General features: G+C 37.4%; 1 protein-coding gene across 1 annotated transcript in view; it reads left to right on the top strand.

Annotated features, from left to right (window-relative positions):
* The window catches only part of Adam22 (ADAM metallopeptidase domain 22), a 184,939-nt gene extending 165,410 nt beyond the window's left edge, over positions 1-19,529 (top strand). The window contains exons 27-30 of the mRNA XM_042684676.1: positions 2,429-2,529; positions 2,830-2,896; positions 12,490-12,613; positions 13,498-19,529. Of these exons, the coding sequence (XP_042540610.1) occupies positions 2,429-2,529; positions 2,830-2,896; positions 12,490-12,613; positions 13,498-13,518 (313 nt within the window). The 3' untranslated portion in view covers positions 13,519-19,529. The remainder of the gene's footprint in view (positions 1-2,428; positions 2,530-2,829; positions 2,897-12,489; positions 12,614-13,497) is intronic.
* Positions 19,530-19,987: the final 458 nt, after the last annotated feature.

Raw genomic sequence — 19,987 nt, 5'->3', positions numbered from 1 at the left:
TTATTTTGCAGCAGGTTTGATTACTTCTTCCTTCTTTCTTGAATGTTAAAAAATAGTATCCTTTGTTCTTTGATTACTCTATTTCAAAATGCCATATGCTCAGAACCACTTATTATACAAATCAAATTCCAAAATGGAAACAAAATAAAACAATAACAACAACAAAAATTCTAAATCTTTGTAGAAATAACAGGGTTATTTTTTAGTCTTGCACTTGTATGTATTAAGAAACCAAACATAGTAATTAATATTTTAAATGGTGAGCTTTATGTCATGTTTGGTAGTCAAAGAAAAAGGTTACTGTCATGCTTCAATAAAAGCAGATAAGATAAATTGTGCTGCTTTGACTTTTTTTTTTATTATATCTATCAAAGCTAAGCTCGCTTTAAAACAAAGATTGCTTCTCTGTGATCATGTATTTGGATATTATGATTTTGCCTTTTTTTCTGGAACGATTATTTGTAGAATTTTATAACTTACCCCTTAGCAGACAATGTATGCTTAATAAATTCTTGAGTTTCATAAAATACAGATGGGACTAATATATTATTATATGTCTCAAGCTCTGATGATTTAATCTGTTCTAGCACAGTATCTTAAGGTATATGCTACCACTTATATTCTGCATGCTGTGTCATTGCTTATAAATAAATGAGTAGAAGAAAATAGTTGGAACGCTTTAGAGAGTGGGATTTATATTCACATTAAAAGAAGTCAGATATTCCTGTGGAGAAATTTCTTTACAGTTGCCAGTTGGGGTGTAATAAGTAGGAAGAGAATTTAGCAGCCTACTCATGCCTCTGGGCACACTCATTACTTTGCAGAGTGGGGGAAACAGTCTTTTCTAGTATACTAACTAGAGAAAATAATCTGTAAAGCCTTCACAAAGTTGGGCTGGGGAGGTGGCTCAGTGGTAGAGCACCTGCCTTGCATGCATGAGGCCCTGGGTTCGATTCCTCAGTACCACATAAGCAGAAAAAGCCAGAAATAGCGCTGTGGCTCAAGTGGTAGAGTGCTAGCCTTGAGCTGAAGAGGGACAGTGCCCAGGCCCAGAGTTCAGGCCCCACGACCAGCAAAATAAAAAATAAAATAAAAATTTAAAAAGTTACTAATCTTTATAAATAGTAATCAAGGAATGCAGAGGCACTGGTGGGATCTGGGAACTAACTCTATGTGGAACTTTCTGAAGCATGAAGAATAGTTTTCATTGAAATACAGTATTTAAAGCAAAAGTAGAAATACTAGTTTTGAGGCAAGGAGCAAAGTTCCATAGAAGGTTGTAATTTTTTTTTAATTGTTTTAATTTACTGATGCTTTCTTGACTGAGAACAGAAGATTGCGGGGGATCTACTGGAATTCTCATTATAGAAATCTTTTCTGGGTCAAATACAAAATTTTAAATTAAATAACATAGTAAAGAAATGGAGAAATCAGTGGGTTTCAGACAAGTTTCTGTTGTCCCTTCATGTAAAAATATATGGACTTGTTCTGTAATTAGCAGTGATATTGACATTAATATATAGTAATTGTGCTGAGTTGTATTTGTTTTCATTCATCAGAAGATTTCAAATACAGTGCTGTTTTGTAAAGTACTTTAAAAACAAACAGCTAAAATACCCATTTAAATAATTGCCAGATTTTAGAAAAATCTTGCTATTTTTAATCAATTAAAATGTATCAAGTTGTTAGATTTTTATGTACATATAATTTATTTCAGTTCTTTTCTAATGTGGTTCAAGGTAGGTGTATGAATTATGTTGTTATAGATGACTTATTTAAAGATAATAAAAACACAAATAGCAGAAGGGTTCAATGGTACATGGGCTTTGTGAGAGATATTTCCATGACAGACATATGATTCAGTTTAGTTGTTAGACAATTAACTGACATATACTACTTTTTGGATTTTATTTATTAAGAAAAGTGCCAATTCTAAAAAAATTAAGAAATTTTTCTATCACTTTGATAAAGGTTAACATGTTCGTTTGCGCAAATCTCTATAATCTCTTAGAAGTCCATGTTCTCATAGTCTTTGAATGGAAGCCATTGCTTTACAATTAAGAAACATCTATGGTGGGACCCCATTATAACCCTGCTGCTGGAGTTATGTAACTGAAATACAATGAATTTACTATGTGTGGTTGCAGTGTTCTGGGGAGTGAAAATTGGCTTGCATTGTGTCCTGATACTTTTCATTTATAGACTATTGTAATGGGGTTCCATTGTATTTGACTTTTCTTAAATTGATTGTTGTGTAATTCTGCCTTCGTCATGAGGACTTCCATGTTTTCTTCATTCTTTCATTTCAGATTTTGTTTCTTGGTTTATTTTATTTAATGCACAATAATAATGCCTAGAAATTTTGCCTGATTTCAAAGTATTCACCTGCTTACATTTTTGAGCAATGTATTTATCTTCTCAATTTTAGGTCAAATGGGCTCTCTCATTCCTGGAGTGAAAGGATACCAGATACAAAACATATTTCAGACATTTGTGAAAATGGGCGACCTCGAAGTAACTCCTGGCAAGGTATAGAGCAACGTTCTGAATCCATCTGTCCACATAATCCAGGTTCTGTTGTATTCTTTCCTGTTTGCAAATCTTTTCACTCTTCTCCCAAAAAAGAAGAGAATATTTAGAATGGCAATCTGATTTAGTTTGGTTTGGTTTCTTGGGTAGGAAATGATGGGATTTGTATCAACCAAATAAAGAAAAACTGTAAGAGGAATGTATAGAACTTGTTTGAAATACCATGTAATTGTTTAACATGGAAATTGATGAACAGTTATTGATTAGCATGGAAATTTAGCTACAAATCTTCTTTTTCAGGCAACGTGGGCGGTAACAGAAAGAAAATCAGAGGCAAACGATTTAGACCTCGATCTAATTCAACTGAGTAAGTCTGAAACTCTAATGGAGAAGCCATACTTGTTCAAGGTCCTGTGCATTAGTGTCCAGTATTAATTAAGAAGGTAGCCAAAGAATGGTCAACCATGCCTCTGGTTTTGGTTGTGTCTTTTTAATTCTTTCCTTTTTTTGCCCTTTAAAAATTAACCATGGCTTTTCTCTTTTACATAGGCATCTTCGCAACTGTGCCCATACCCATATGCACTGACAGTGGGGTCTCACCCTTGCTGCAGGTTTTTTCCTCCAGTCACCTGCCATTATGGTGTCTTGGTTCCCTTTGAAGGGAATTTTGATAACATTCCTTTCTTTTCATCATCTGGGTTACAACCATTTCAAAGGGTCACCCTTCCTCTCCCCAATACCCACACAGCCTGGAAGCATCCGGGGAAAATTCTCACCCTACTGGAGCATGACAGTGCTCACGATCTGACACCACCGCTCAGAGATCTTCATGGCTGCAATCTAAGCATTCTCTCAGACTAATGGAATAGATTTCCCTTTTAAAGTTTCCTTCTGAGGATATTTAAAAGGGTAGTCTCCTAAACTTGCTCTTTAATGGAATCATTGTCACTGAATGCAACAGTGCCCATTTTAGATGATAACCTTAAAAAAAAAAAGTAGAGGGATCAGAAGTTACATCTAAAGTCTTCTATAATGAAGTAAACATCATGCACCTTTTTTTGTTTCTTTCCCCACTTAAGAAAGTGCAAGCAAAATAAACCCCTTCAGTATTATCCCCCATTATAGAATAAAATACTCCCCAAATATCCTTTCAGACTGACCTTACTAACTGGTTTTCACTATAGTACTTTTTTTAAGGCATCTAAGAATTTCCACTTATATTTCATTGCAGTCGTAGTTATTGTTCACTGGATCTCTATTGGTTCTTCATGCCTTAGTACTTATAAAAATCTGAATAGTAGGTATTTTTTAACTGCTTGATAGAAACTTATGTTAGCTTTTCCATCATATGCCCTGCCTTTTTCAGTCTAGGAGTAATAACATTGCCCTGAAATTTGGACCTTCCACCTGAATGGTATTGTCTTGTAAGTGGCTGATCAACATTTACTAGAGGGTATTTTGCCTTAGAACAATAGAAGATTTCAAGTGATACCATTGCATGGTCCAGAATGGCATCATAGAACTCCATCATAAAATAACTAATCTGTTAGAGTTTATCTTATGCATTCCCAAAGTGCTTGGATGCTTTAGGGTTCATTGCTGATAAACTCTTGGAATGTTATTTGATTTCTTTTGCATGGGATCACCTGGTAAGAGCTCCTTAGCTTATCTCAGTTGCTCATAAGATTACCGATAAAACTACAAAATGTTCTACAGATCTTCTTTTGTGTACTATTTAGTGTTCTAACAGTATTTCCTATAGTAAGTCTTAGATAACTCCTACATGAAAAAATGAAATGTCAAAAAGTATGTTAATGCTTATGAGCTTAGCGCCCAAAGAACATTTGGTGTTTATGAATATTTATACAGTGTTTTATAGAGAATCACTGACTTTAAAAAACATTTGTGTAGGCTGGGAAGGTGGCTCAGTGGTAGAACACTTGCCTTGCGTGCATGAGGCCCTGGGTTCGATTCCTCAGTACCACATAAGCAAAAAAAAAAAAAAAAGCCAGAAGTGGCACTGTGGCTCAAGTGGTAGAGCGCTAGCCTTGAGCTGAAGAGCTGAGGGACAGCGCCCAGGCCCAGAGTTCAGGCCCCACAACTGGACACCCCCCCCCAAAAAAAAACATTTGTGTAAAATTTCCACTTAAATCATGTATAATAATTATTATACTATGGATAACCATTGAGATATCTTGCCAATATGATAAAGTTGTAATATTTCATATGACATCTAAATAGAATCATCTTAGAGAGAAATGTATTAAGGATGCCCTCAGAATTTTCAGACTTCTGATTTTGGTTACATGCTTCATATGAATTAAATGGCCATGAGTATTAAATGGCCACTCTTCTTATAAACCTTCTTATCTAGAAACTGTCTCTATATACATTTATATACTGCTTAAACATAAAGATTCCAAATACATAACATATCAAGAATTGTGTTGGCCATTTTCTTATACCTGCAATATTTATGCAATATTGTTTGCTTCTGATAGGATAGTATAACTTCTCTTAGTATAAAAGGAGCTGAGTGACCACGGGAAACATATGCTTTATTTTTCTTCCAGTGAGAGCTATTTTCTACTCTTGCAGCTTTCCCTTTAGTAACCCATCATCTCAAAGGATGATGAAAAATTGAGACAGGAATTAAAACATGCCCCACAAATGCATGCTAAGCTAATGAACAAAATAGAATGTCCTTGTTTGTTGTGTTGTTTTCACACTCAGAGCTTTTGCATCTTCCTCACTGTTGTTCATGATGTAAAAACCTTTTGGGCTTAGACTTTGTATTATATATTGTGTTTTTACAGGAGGGAGCCCCAAGCACCTGAGCCTGGGCACTCCCTCGCCCAGACAGTCCCATCCCAAGGCATAAGCCCAGGGGGCTCTGACAGCCCCCAGACAGGGAGTCTGGATCACAGGTCAGTCTCCACCTGCCCCTTCATTCTGGGCTGCCACTGAATCTCCCTCCTCAAGTCCCTTCCTTGGCTGAGAAAAGAGTCATTTGATCTTTGACCGAGCCCCCCGTCTGCTTGGAGGTGCTCTGGTCCAGCCAGTACCAGCTAATTTTGCTCTGCCTTTCCATCCTGGAGAACATAATGAGCTCTCCTAACCTGTCTGACGCACTTTTTTTGCATGTTGCGCTATAAGCCAAGTCAACCCACTTAGTCAGGTTTTACTACAGTTAGATACAATCCCATCACCACAGCCACCATGCCCTAGAGATGTAAGGAGGCCCACTGTGAAGATCCCCCAAAGGAAGAAAACCTTAAGAATCCTTTTCAGTGATTCTGATGAAGTTATCATCAGAAATGTTTCCTGGAATGAAGGAAGAGATCTGCCAAGTAGAAATCAAACCATGTGGTTATAACTTTCATGGAACAGACACGGCCCCAGTCCTTTTAGTCTCTAAGATTGTCAGTGAAAGGAACAAATACCTCCTCCAGGAAGTGGCTGGCTGCCTGTAGGTGACTGTTTGCTGTGTGGCTCTGTTTTACCTGATGACAGCTGCATGGGCTTATCCTACAGTTTTCCCCAGGCCAGAGCACTCATGAACGAGCCTTCATCAGTGGCTGCACTTGCTTTTTACTTTTTTTCTTTTTGTTCAAAGGCTCAGTGGAAATGTGTATGCAAGTTTTAATTGGCTCTATGAAAAGTGCAAGTTGGCATTGATTGTGGCTAAAGGTAAAACGTATGTGATTTGTTCCTGAGTCAGGAGACATCATTTTAGCAAAAATGGTCTTATGAACATTAAAAAAAAATAATCCTTCTTTCAAGAGCAAATCGTGATGTTATTTTGTAGAGTACCTTGGTTATGGCTAAAAATGAAGGAAAAAGCTGTGTTGGGTGGGTTTTAGCCTGGTTTTCTAAAACAACTGTGGAAATGTAGTTTGGACTTCAATTTTTTTTTTTTTTTACAAACAACAACAAAAATCTCTAAAGAGTAAATATGAAGGAAAGGAACAATTTTTAAAAAATAAGTGACACACTTTATAATTCCCCCTGGTTTCTTTCCAAATAAGTCATAAAAAGCTTGGACCTTCATTATTCTGGGAATCTCCAAATTCTTCCAATGTTGAACTTGTTTAAATGTTATATTATTTTGAAAGGGCACCTTAAAGGGATGCTGTTTTGTTCGTCTCCAAGAGGAAAAACAAACACCTCTGAAAGAAAATAATGCACCTCAGATTTTATTATCTTTAAATTTTACACAGCAATCCCGAGGGAGACAGTGGCAGGTCTGTCAGGGAAATGTTAACGAAGGTCATTGTTAGTCTCTGGAAGAATTTTTCGTCCAATTCATTAGATACTTAGGAGCCCTCTTCTTCTGAGGGCCGTTTCCTGATGGAACCCTGAACACTTTAGCCTGGAGAACGCAAGAGGAGGAAGGAACTTTGCAGCTGCGATTAAGTTACTAACCCAGCATCCCAATCATGGAGGCCTCTGGGGAACACAATGTGTTTTGGGGCCCCATGCTCGGAAGAGTAGGGCCGTTTAAGCTCTTACCCCAGAGCCTCCTGAAGAGTACTTTCAGATGACTCCAGCTTTGTATCTGTTACAGGGAATAAGGGAGTGTCATGCAAAAGCTTTCTCATATGGAAAAGAACTTTGCTCCTTTAAATTGTTCCTTGGGGTTTATATGCTGAAATGCCAGGTGGGAATTGCAGCTACCTGGATGTTTTCACAAAGCACCATTATCCTTTGAAACCAAGTAGCCAAATGAGAGGTGGCCTGGAAAAAGCCACTTTGGAGGTGGGTGAATGGGGCGGCTGACAGCACTATGATTGAAGGGAGTTTTCCACTCACTATGTGAAGCCACTGGAAAAGGCTTCCTCAGAAATGTGGAATACATTGAGAATGCCTTGGGCCTTGATATAGCAGAGATTATTCTCATGCCATTGTACAGACTGCTTCATAATCACCCAACATCCATCCTGGTTTATTTGCCATAGCCACTTGCATTTGGAGGGTGAAGACATCCTTGCTAAGCTTGTGCTGTGTATTTTTCAGATTTTTCTATCTTGTTCTGCTTTCTTTGTTCCTTCCATTGCTTTCTGCAGGTATTTAAACCCATGGTTCAAAAGAGACTATAATGTAGCTAAGTGGGTAGAAGATGTGAATAAAAACACTGAAGGACCATACTTTAGGTATTTTATTAATTAATTTTATATCCTTTTCAAACTCTCCCAGCACATACAAACACTGTAGTGTGACTGGCTCTCTATCTTGTATCTCCTAATACAAGTTCCTGTAGGTGAAAAAGGGTCCCTGTTTATTTGCTGCCTTTGATCTGTTTTGGCTTCCTGAGCAAATCTGATTCTTTTCTGAATGTTTCAAATGAAGCCATTTGAAAGGGTTGCGGGTTTAATGCATGTCCCTGTTACCATGTTGAGCTTCTTAGTAGCTTTCTCTTCATTTATGCTGTGTAGTAGTGTTCTATGGGCATGAAACATACTTTCCACTAATAAAGAAACACTATTAACCTCAGCAATCTAATTACTGGTTTCATAATGCATTTTTCCTACTTCCTGTTGAAGAGTGCATAGTGCATAGAAAACTCCAGGGAAAACATGAAAGGAAACCAGATGAAATGTACTGGAACTATACTTTCCGTAGAAACATTGATTTGACGTAACTGGAAAATTATTGATATATTAATTAACAATAATTGATTATGCAAGAATGTGGAATGATTTAGGTTTTGTTCATACAACCATTTGCTATCACAAATGAGCTGTGCTGAGGTGATTTATAGATTCAACACAAAGCATGGAAGGATTTTTATGTTAATTGAATGCTGTCTAATATGTCAGAATGAGAAGTCGATAGGAACATGCTATTGAGTCACGAAAGAGAAGAACATCTCTACATGTTAGAAACGATCCAATTGACTGTAGCTCCATATGGCATTCACTGTTAGAATTTTCAAGAGCTCTTATTAGTAATTTTTTCATTCTTCATAAAGTCAAAGTGGTTACCAGTAGTAAATATCCACTTTGTATCTGACTACTTTGTGGACAATTAATTAAAAAAAATACAGACTCGGTTACTACTTCTGAATATAACCTAACAATGAGCTTTTATCTTACTTTTTGCTACAACTTGGGTCAGCTTGAACAGATATGATTATGCATATTTAACTCTCAGCACCCAAATAAAGTGGACTTTCTCTTCCAGTGTACCATTTAGTTTAGTCATGTATAGTGTGAGAAAATGATTAGACCTATCTGCATTTTAATTTGATCCATAACATTTGCATATACCTCAAGGAAAGCATAACTCCTGCCTGCTCAAAAAATATATATCCTGCTTTATACCCCATCTTTCCCTCCTGCCCTGTCCTTTGCTGGTCCCACAAGTTCCCACACGGATCCTCATATGCATACACTCACATTCAAACACCTCACCCTCACCTGTAGCTCCCAAGATGGCCAACGTCAGGAAGCCAGGTAAGATGATTTTGAATCTTATTGGGAATTTTGGATCATCTGCAGTACTATTTTTTTTTCTTTCTATTTACTCAGGCTTGTGGGCAGATTATAGTTTGTACCAGCCATGGAACCAAAACCAGAATAATTTTGGTCCTATATGGGTTAGGACTTTTATTCCTAAATGTACTTAGCATATTTTTACAGCAATAATTGATTAAATGGTACCCTGGAAGAGTTGATTCACCTCCCCTGGGTGAGCTGAGTAGTTTGTGTGGCTCCTCAAGAAGAGCTCACATTTGTTAAAATTAGCACCCAGGTCTGCCCAGAAGCTGCATGACTATAAACGCAATTTGGATGGGGAAATGCTTTAACACCCCTGGTTGCACGTTGCACAGCCACGAGGGCAACTTTAGAGGGTTTAGTTATCGCCTTCTCTAATATGAGATGTTAGTTCTGACTGGAGATAGTCCACATTTTTTTAAATTAAAGTCTAAAGTTTGGTGGACAGTTAATATTTTACTGTCATCTTTCAAATTAATAAAGATTATGCTGGTAAATCTTGTAAAAATCAACACAGACTTTTCATGGCAGTGGTCAATAATTGAGATGACCCAGAGCTTTTATGATCCTGACATGATAGAGAATTCATCCACTTGCTATCCAAGTCTAGCTTCACAGAGACCTAGAATGCAACCACCCTTTGACTTAGTCTTTCCAACCCTATGCATAAGCTCAGCTGTGCTTCATATGCTGCCAGGTCATTAGAATGACCTCACCTGCCAAAGTCACCAACCACTAAAACCACCTTAGTCACACAGGTTAGATTTGTGGCATTCTTATCATAATCCCATGGCAAATTTGTGACTGTCGTAAATTGGTCTGTAAAACAGCTTAGCATTATGAAACATAATGTTCCTAAAATACAATTAAGAACAAGGCCAACAGGTTTGATTATCAGTGCCTTTGGCTCCCCTTCTTTACCTAGTTTAGATGTGACAGTGGCTGTGCAAGTTACCCTCAACATGTTCCCAGGCTCCAAGGAAGGAGTATTATCAGACAAGAGCATTGTTTCACCATCGCCAAAGTCCTCAGAGCAGTTCAGTTGGTGGCAGGGCCACTCAAGCTCTCTCGAGGTATTGCTACTCCTGAGTATTTTCCAATCCTCTTCACTTGCTTAGTGCTCTCTGAGTCCATTTCTATGATCTTATAGAAAATACATTTATTCTGAAATAAATTCCTAACAGGAACTATCATGTAATGTGTCCACTGGATACTGTTCTTTTACATCATAAGATGTAAGCATCCTTATTCTATTTCTGTGGATAGAAGAAATAGAGGCACACAGCTAATATAGTATAGCTAATAAGTATAAGAAAGAGAATTAGAACCTGGACCTCGCTGGATAGGTCTTCCTATAAAATTCACTTATGGCCACAAGTGAATGAGGAGTGGATTTGTGTCCCTCTCAGGGAACTGGCCTGGTGTTAGTTGACCTGTGTGGCAGAACTAAGTTGACCTTACAAAAAGAAAAAGTGTGTGATGTACTCAAAGTGTGCCACCATCCTTTGGCACACAAACACTTTTATTGTGTGATTGTGCTGTTTTGTACCCTCTCCAGTTATTATAGTTTTTAATGCAGTAATGACAATGGCTAACATTTATCCAAAGATCACTTTGCTTTGTAAGTGGATGAGCTGAGCTGAGGCCATTTTAAAATAAAAGCTGGACTGGAACTGAATGTCTTTCTTAGACATTTGTGACAAATCTCAACTCATTTACCCTGCCTTGCTCTCTATTCTTATTTGACTCCTACTCTGGTCTTCTCTAGCCTTTTATCAGGATCTCTTTGTCCCCCTTTCCAACAAAATGTTCTGCTTGGCTTCTCTTCTCACCTCAAGATCTAAAGTGTGATTAATTAATGTGTTAATGTGAGAAGCAGTGTGGTATGATTTATTTGGGATTTTGAAGGATATTGCTAATTGTTTCCACCCATTGTTGGTTCTCCCCAAAGAAAAATACTTGAGGAGAAGAAGGGACTTCCAGTATCCTTCATTGGAATATTTTGTGTATATAAATTTCCAGTCATCTGGACTGATACCCAACTTAAGAACTCTAGAGGTTTTGAATTACTAATATTCTTTGTGATGTCCATCCACCCAGCAATGGAACTCCTAGGCATGAGAGCTGTCTGACAGCTCTAGCTGTTTGTGCTAGCACTTTGTTCTAGGGAGTGGTTCTAGCCACTTTTCAGAAATAGAAGTGCTAAGAGTCCTAAAAGCAAATAGAACCACTTTGCTGCCTAATATCAGTTTAGGAATGTTCTCTTGGATCTCAAAATTGTGAGGAAACTCACAATTTTAAACTTAAGCTTGATTTTCAAACTCAAGCTTGAATCAGTGTCTGTAAAATGGACATGAGTTTGAAAACAGTGATAGAAGCAGAGCCAAGGGCATTATAGGAAGGAGGACCCAGTGCAGCAGAGGCAGAGACACCTGACCCTATCTGATGCTACTCCACCACCTGCACTCCCAGACTGAACCGGTCACAGCAGATGAGGTGCATTCAACTGCAATACACGTGTATCATAGCATGTGTGACAGCATAACCAGTTCAGTAATGTGGGTCATGACAGAATTCAGGAGTCATGGATGTCTAGTGGTGGCATTTGTGAAGGGAACAGATAACCACTACACTTACCATGTTGCTTTCCCATGGATTTCAGTAGATATCCCCCACCCCCCCCACCTCTTCAAAACAAGTTAGCAGCAGGATTGGGTTCTTCTAACATGCCCAGCATAATCATGAATATTACCACTGCACGCAAAGAACCAAAGCAGCTCAATATAACACACCATTGCTTCCCCAGCAATGCTGATCGTAGGGATGAATCAGACCATTTTTGTATGTTCTCATCAGACTTTGTTTGGCTGGAACTCTGCACTCCTTACTGCTTGCATGTTTACTAATTTATTATCAAAACCTCTGTATTTGCCTTTGTTCCTTCACAACTAACACACTGGCCTCTGAATGCATGAGTTTTATGTAAATTAGTGTCTGTAGCAACTAATATATATATATGTATATATATATCAGTGGTAATGTACTTTAAGATTTTAAGTATAATAATTGTGCTTAGAAACATTTTTATCAAGTGGTAAAAGTACAGCAGACTATTAATATAATGTGTACTTTATCATTATGAGCTCTTAGAATAATTTTTATCCCTTATTCATATTAGCTTTTCATCTATTCAATAGGGAAATTCATTATCGTCTTTCTAGTTGAAAGGTATGGTTCTCTGTCCTAGCACTTAGGAAGTCTACGCAGTCACAGAATTAGTATGCTAAAACTCAGCAGTGCAGTTCTAGGAATGACAGAGCAATCTTCCTAGTAGCTAAAACTTTCTACTAGATGCTTATCAAAGTAGAAGTCAGAAGGTTTGTTCTGAACAAACATTTCAGATATTTGAATCTGAAATTAGGCAATCACATGATACTTATTTTGTATGTTCTCAACATCTCAGGACTTTATCTCCTGCCAAGTCTCCTTCTTCATCAACTGGGTCTATTGCCTCCAGCAGAAAATACCCTTACCCAATGCCTCCACTTCCCGATGAGGAGAAGAAAGTGAACCGACAAAGTGCCAGGGTATGTGATAGCTTCTTCCCTCTGCTTACCCACGTGGCTATTACCATTTATCTCTAAGTTCACATTCTAAAAGAAAATCTTTTTTTACCTTCTTTATTCATAAGAAAGTGAGAAAAATTAAATTGGAAAATTAGAAGGTCCTTGGGTTTTCCAGTTCAGTTTTACACCTACCAATCAATTTGTATTGATAGATTCTAGAGATCTTTGGTATATACTAACGTCATTACTATACATGTATATCTTTCATTACTCATTGTAGTCAAATACATTAAGATCTGGAATAGATAAACATCAAGGATATCTTTTACTTTACCAGTTTTCTAATTCCAGAACAAAGTAATTTAGCCTCCTTTCCATGCCTGGATTGTGAGCTCAACTTAGGCATTTCACCAGCTAATAACTCAATATCATTTTAGAAATAGGAACTGGTGTCAGAAAACCAGTTCAATGCCTTGACAGAATTGAGAAATGGAAACAAGGAAAAAGGAGATAAGAAAAAATGTAATTTTAAAAATTAATATTACAAATGATATGAGAAAATAGCAGTTTTTGTGTTTAAAAACTTCCTTCCTTTTTCCTCCCTCCCTTCCTCTCTACCTACCTACCTTCCTTCCTTCCTTCCTTTTTTCCTTCTTTTCTTTCCTTCTCTCATTTCCCTTCTCTTCTCTTCCCTCCTCTCCTGTCCCCTCCTCTTCTTTTCTCTTCTCTTTTTCATGAGAAAAAAAGCTAACAGTGAAACGTTTATTTTATCCATTTATTGACTTTGCTAGGTTGTGCAGCTATAATCACATGTGTGTCAACGGAGTTACCAACTCATTCATCTTCATAATGCTGGCTTCTTTGTGTTTTCCCAATGTTCAATTTTGCTTTCCTCTATTGTGCAGCTATGGGAGACATCCATTTAAGATCAACTGTTTACATGAGACACATCAAAACTGTTTACTTCAACTTTTGTAGAAATCCAGCCTCCCAGAATCACTGCAAATCTGTCTGCTCTTCAGTCATCACAAGACCCTCTGAGATGCCTAGAGGAGAGAAAGCCACATCTCACACACGGATACCATTTTCTTTTTGTCATTGGCTTAAGATTCAACCAAACCATGAAAAGAACACTGAAATGTCACACTAAAACACAGAACAATAAAGGTACTGGTATGCTAATGGAAAAACCTGCATGACAGATATATGTAGAAATATCAATAAACTCACATGACCCAAAATGTAGCAAGTTTCCCAAGGGACAGTAGTGGATTCAGAACCTGACATTCTGAAGCCCATGCTCATTGTAAACAGTAATGCTGTATGCATGAACCCTCTGTTTATTGTTCTCCATATTTAAGGAAACAACATCCCATAATAGAAACTAGCATGCAGGGCTAAGGCATATAGAATTATTCTGCAGGACTTTAAAGCTTTGAGAGGCCAATATCCCATGCGAACTTTAAACATGTATTTTTATTTTACTTTTTTTTTACTTTTCATACTTATATCAACATACAAGGACAATTGTACATATGTAAACATTTTTAAAATTTTAAAAAAGCAGCTGTTACACACAAGTGTATTTTGCCAAATGCCTGAAAGCAGTGAATCACAGTACATCAACGTCCTCCATCAATGGTCTTCAAAGAGTATAAGCAAATGGTGTTGTAAATATAGTGGTCAATCCTGTAAATGTGTCTTTCCATAACTGATATATGTCTAAAATGTGATAGCCCTTTAAAATGTGTACCGTCTGGAGGCAATTTCATCGAGTGATTGAGTAGGAGAAGGAAATGTCCAGCAAAACTTCTTCCCTGCATAGCTTCTGGAGTGTAATACAGCTGTCAGACTACCTGAAACAGCCTTTCACTGATGGATTCCTTAGGAATCAGCCAGTGTGTCCACCTCTCACCCAAGGGCACATAGTGCCTGCTACAGTGACTGTTTGGTACCAGAGTGCATCAGCTAGTCTCACTGGGAGGCCTCCATAGTGTGTCCTGCCGAGACAGAGCCAGATGCACCAGGCAGAGACCACAAGCTGCCTTTGAATTGGTAGCTTGCATCTAGCCAATACTCCCATCTTTTGAGACCAGAAGTTTTTATTCCTGGACAGATTTTTTCAGCCACCCCTTTTTGCCAAAGGAATGGCTTATTTTAACAAAAACACCTTTCACACTGCTTATTTAAGGTATTTGTTACTACTGGGATGTGAATTATAGCCTTGACTTTGAAGTGAGATGATGAATAGTTCTCCTATTTGAGCTGGAAAGCCTCAACGAAATCTAAAGCCATAAGGATGTAGTAATGGTGAAGTTACACACACCTGGAAGTGAAAAGAATCTGGTGGTGTCAGCCCTATAAAAATCAGAAAAATAAGAATACATTTAAACCCCTTCTTTAGAACAAGAGCTTAATAGTTGTAATACAGCTCTAGTGAGGTCTGAATTTGATCAACCACATGGTCTACTGCAATGTGTACTTCTGAGTTCACTCCCCCCCGCCACACACACAAACCCTGTATTTTTTCTTGAGAGGAATGGAATCAGCAGACAAGATTTCAGAAATGTCGTCTAAATTTGAGTTCTTCCTGTAATGTCCATGGGAAAGTCTACTTCATCTTCATGTATAATGATCCTTTGAAGCCCACATTGAAGGACCAGTTTCAAGGCAATGTTTTCCGCTTTGTGCTCCTGTCTTCTATACTGGACCTCTCTTCTGAATGTTTGAAAGGCAATTTAACTATCTAAAATCATACGGCATAAACAGTATTTTTGACAGGAAAAGGATGATAAGAAATGATGTGGCTGTAGATACCTCAATAAAACTATCCGTCAGACCAAGGTTTAGGTGACTGTTGGCCAGTGGTGTGTGTAAGCTCAGGCCAAGTACAGAAGGAGAGACAGATGAAGAGGTGAAGCACGGAAAGGAACTTTTGACAAAAGACCACTTTAAATGTGCACCAAATGTTTTCTGGCATCGAGTGTATAAAAAGCTATGTTATAGGGTTTATTTTGACTATAAAAGAGATTTGAATATAGATTTGAATATTTGAATATAGATTTGAATGTAAGGTGCCTCATGTAAATATGCTTCCTAGTTACAGTTATACAAGCACTAATTTGCAAGAATACACAAATGGCTTAATTGACTGATTATTTAATCTACCCATCAATGCATCCATCTATTCATTCTTAACATCTCAATTTTTAACCGAAATTATTTCAAATGGAAAATCATTATCATGTGCCTTTTGGGAGATAAGGTCACCATAGTGCTGTACAGTTTGTAATAATCCTCCTTCCTAATAATCTTCATAAGAACAGAAATAAAAGAGGTTTTATTTAATTCGCAGAGATCAGGATTTTAGGAATATAATAGCTTTAATGTTCTATTACAAGTACATACTCTATTTCCTATGTTTAAACATTCTTGGAACTATTTTGGGACTTCTTTGACAAGTTTTTGTCTTGATGAATAGTTTTAAGAAATATCTATGTGTGTATTTATGATTGGCATACTTGAGTATTACATCTATATTTGCTTTTAATCACTGAGGTAGATAGAATGGACCCTTGGCACCAAATAAAAGCACAGCGATTAATTCTTACATATCTATTTCAAAGAGAATCTTTGGGGACACATAGTTTGTATCATGTAACTAATATTTATATTCCCCTGTCCACTATGGATAGCTAATAAGCAGAGAAGAGCAGTTATTTGCCCTTTATGTTCCATTGTATGCTTTTCCCCCATGTTTTCTTTTTTCTTAAGTTATGGAGATAGAGAAGAGCTCAGATTGACAACTCTTCTGCTGGAAGTGTTCCATTTACCAATGTCAGTAGAGTTGGAACTGCACGAAGGAACATTTCTGTCTCTAACAAAATGTTACCAGGGGAGTTGTGGGATATCAGGGGACATTAAGGAATGGGATATCCAGACACTGTTCTCTGTACCCAGCCACTTTCTTTAGATGGGAAGTAAAGTCAGCTAGCTAAAAAATGGTCCTACTCATAGGCAGTTTGTGGATGGGAGTAAATGCATACTTCTTCAAACAGCTCAGCACAGTGAGGTTTCTAAATTAGCTGCAGCTGCTATATTAGTAAAGAAACCTAGCACCTCTAGTAGGAATAACCTAAAGAAAATATTGTTCCCTAAAGAAAATATTGACAGTACATACAGCAAAAGTAGGGTTAAAAATGGCATACTTCTCAGTTTAAAGTTGGTGCTTTACTAAGAATCACTGCAGTTTCTCTTTCCCTTTTGCTTTTTAAGGTTTTTAAAATTGTACTTGTAAATGTGGTCAGTCCAGCATAGGATTCTGAATGTACGTTTAATCAGGTTTCTAATAGAAGCTGCTTTGAAGATAAAATTAATATCCTTTGTACTTCTAGAGAAAGACTGTCTGAATTCCAGGCCAGTCTGACATTCTACATTCTTGTCTATTGATCCTATTGCCTATTTGCATAATTCCATCCTGTCCATAGTCCTAGATCTTGTGACTCCTTTGTTACCCCTTAAGCAAGCTTTGTTCTTGTGAGTCATCTTTGAAGCAGAGGAGGTATGTGATTTCCACTCACTTCTTTGAGTCTTTCAAAATTGTTTGTTCATTTACTTGTTTTACCCTTCCATTTCCTTCTGTCATGTAGTTCTAACTTAGCCTCACATACACACAACATTGTAAATATTTTCTTATGTTATTCAACATAATAAGTTCTTATCTTGCTCAAAGGAAAGATATTAGGTACTTCACAAAAATAAAGTTTGGAATTAAGAGAACTAAAGAGAAAGAAGCAGCTGCCCACACAGCCTGCTTGGGATGCCGTTACAGGCTGCCACTCATGCCCAGCAAGGGCCTATGTAAATAGCATGCTACTAGTTGGTGAGTTGGCATGGATATCCCACGACTCTCATTTCCAGCATATCTTCTACTTTTTATGCTCCTAATTATATACTTCCCCTTTGCTTTTGCCTTCTTCTAGAATTTTTACCAAAATTATTTTCCCCCATAAATGTAAGCCCTCAAAATGAATGTCATGTTTTTGCTCTATAGGATACCATTGATAAAAAGCTGACATTTCCATGAAATGAGGCTTAAAATAGGGTTCAAATATTTATTCCCCTCATCTGAGATATTTACTTTTAAGTGATTCAGACTAGAAGGCTACTCTGATTTTGGATAAGCATCTTGTCACCTGGCACCAGGGAACAAGGGATTTTGATGAACAACTCCCCCTATATGCTGTACTGAAGCACCCAGTCTACCATTTTGAAAGTGACTGTGGCAGCCTTTTCTGCCTCCCACAGTTCTGGTTGTATGAGCAGCCTGCTGCTCAGGTGGATCTGGTAGGAAGTGTTGGCACATGCTTCTACCATATGCTTTGGGGGCACTTTCAGTTCCAAGACTATTCCTACCACATCTGCAGATGCAGAGCAAACACGCACTCTCTTCCTATTTGATTCATTGTTTTGTCAGTTCCAAACATGGAGCATCTTCATTTTGTAAGCAGAAAAGCAAAATAAACCACCAAAACCAAAAAAAAAAAAAACAGGTTGCATAATTAGTTATGCCTTTTATATCATGTTAACTCTATAAATACTTCATGGTTGAGTGGTTATGTCCCTGTTGTGTTGTTCATAGATCCTGCAACATGCTGGGAAAATGCTTCAGGGGTGGCAGGACTTTGGTGAGGGGCATTGTCATTTTGTGTCCCTAAGTATCCTTGGAATAAATCCAGAAAAATTTTGTTATATTGTTTTATTTCACAAAGAAGTCAAAGAATGAGACTAATCAATTTTGTTAAGATTATGTATATACAAAACCGTCATAGCTTTAGAGTTTATGAAGGTTAGTTTTCCTCATATAGTCACACATACATCTTTACGCATATACATATGGATATATGTGTATAGGTAGATATATGCATATGAATATATGGGTATAAATATGCATGTGTGTTTATATATGGATATACCTTAGGGCCTAGGCTTTGCTTTAGTGAGTTTCAGATGGTGATTTGTGTTTTTGATGGTTAAACTCTAATATACTTCAAATAGCCCAAATCTTTAAATATAGCGGTGCTAAATTTTATCAGATAACACAATACAGAAAGTGCTGAACTATTACATTTAGTAATAACACCAGAGTTCCTGCTACATGATACATGTATATCACTGCCTGATTAGAAACCCCACTTTTCTTTTATAATCCAGCACAAAATCAAACTGTGATTCTGCAACCAGTCTTTTTAATGGGAAAAAAAATTGACACAATACTTTTGTTTTGTATGGGAAAATTTTTTTTTACACGAACTGCAAAAGTGCTTAGCAAAAGGCTCAAAAGGTACTAAGCATGCACTTTTTTTTTAACTTGTTGGAAAATTTGCCCCTTTAAAATAGCATCTCCAAGAGACAACTTTCAGAAAATGGGGATTCTACCACATCAAAGCAATTTTTGTTAGCCAGTGTAGGTCTGCCCTAGTGTTTCCCTTATCCATCCTTTCAAAGGATGATTTCCATCTGCAGCTGATGCAAGTTTCCCCAGATGAAGTGTTAATAGCAGCATGGTTTCACTTTGGCAACCAGGTATTCATGTGTATATAGATTCACACCATTTTAACATTCTGCTTCTCTGCATTTCAGATTCTTATGCTACTTTAAATATTACTGGGTTTTGGCAAACATCAATGGATATGTATATGGTGACTGCTTTCCTGAGCAAGCGTGATTTGTTTTATGGCTGTTCAAGTTGTAAAGTTGTTCTCATATTGTAGGTACACAAAATTTTGTTTTTAAAGGTCACTGTAACTTACAGATCAAATTTCTGGCACAATTTTATTAGTGTTCACTTCTGAAGCTAATAAGATCCAGTTTTCTATGTTACTCTCATTGTAACATCAATAAAGTGACTTTCAATAAAAGATTCATGTTATTTTGATGCATGACTCCCTTTAATCTTTGTTTTTTTAGCCTCCTGACCAGTTTCTCTTTCAGAAGCTGTGCAGGTACTATTACAGAGTTGTTTCTTTTCTGTTCCACACTGTGCCAGATGAGACCATGACTGTGGATATGTAAAACAAAGCCTGTGTGCTCAATTTCGTGGGTAGTTTCCTCAGCAAGGTGATATGACGTTTCCTCTACTCATTCACCTGCCTTGCCTAAGTTCTTCTCTGTTCGAATGAGGATTTACCTCTTGGATGCTGTCCTGTAGCCCAGGCACTGGTATTTACTAAGCTTACCTGTGTAGCTTTCTAAAACACCGATTGATTTCAGATGGGTTCAGTTTAAGTTCATAAGTTCATTGCCTAAAAATAATCCAACCTTGGCCTTTTCATCCGAGGCAGCCATTCTAACCAGTCTTTACAGGCATTTCATTTCCTCAGTTTCAGTTCATAG

The sequence above is a fragment of the Dipodomys spectabilis genome, unplaced genomic scaffold (assembly GCF_019054845.1).
Source record: "Dipodomys spectabilis isolate Male_0828 unplaced genomic scaffold, ASM1905484v1 ptg000089l, whole genome shotgun sequence".
Classification (NCBI taxonomy): Eukaryota; Metazoa; Chordata; class Mammalia; order Rodentia; family Heteromyidae; genus Dipodomys; species Dipodomys spectabilis.
Note: the sequence above shows the minus strand (reverse complement) of the source record. Positions and strands in the feature narration are given on the sequence as shown.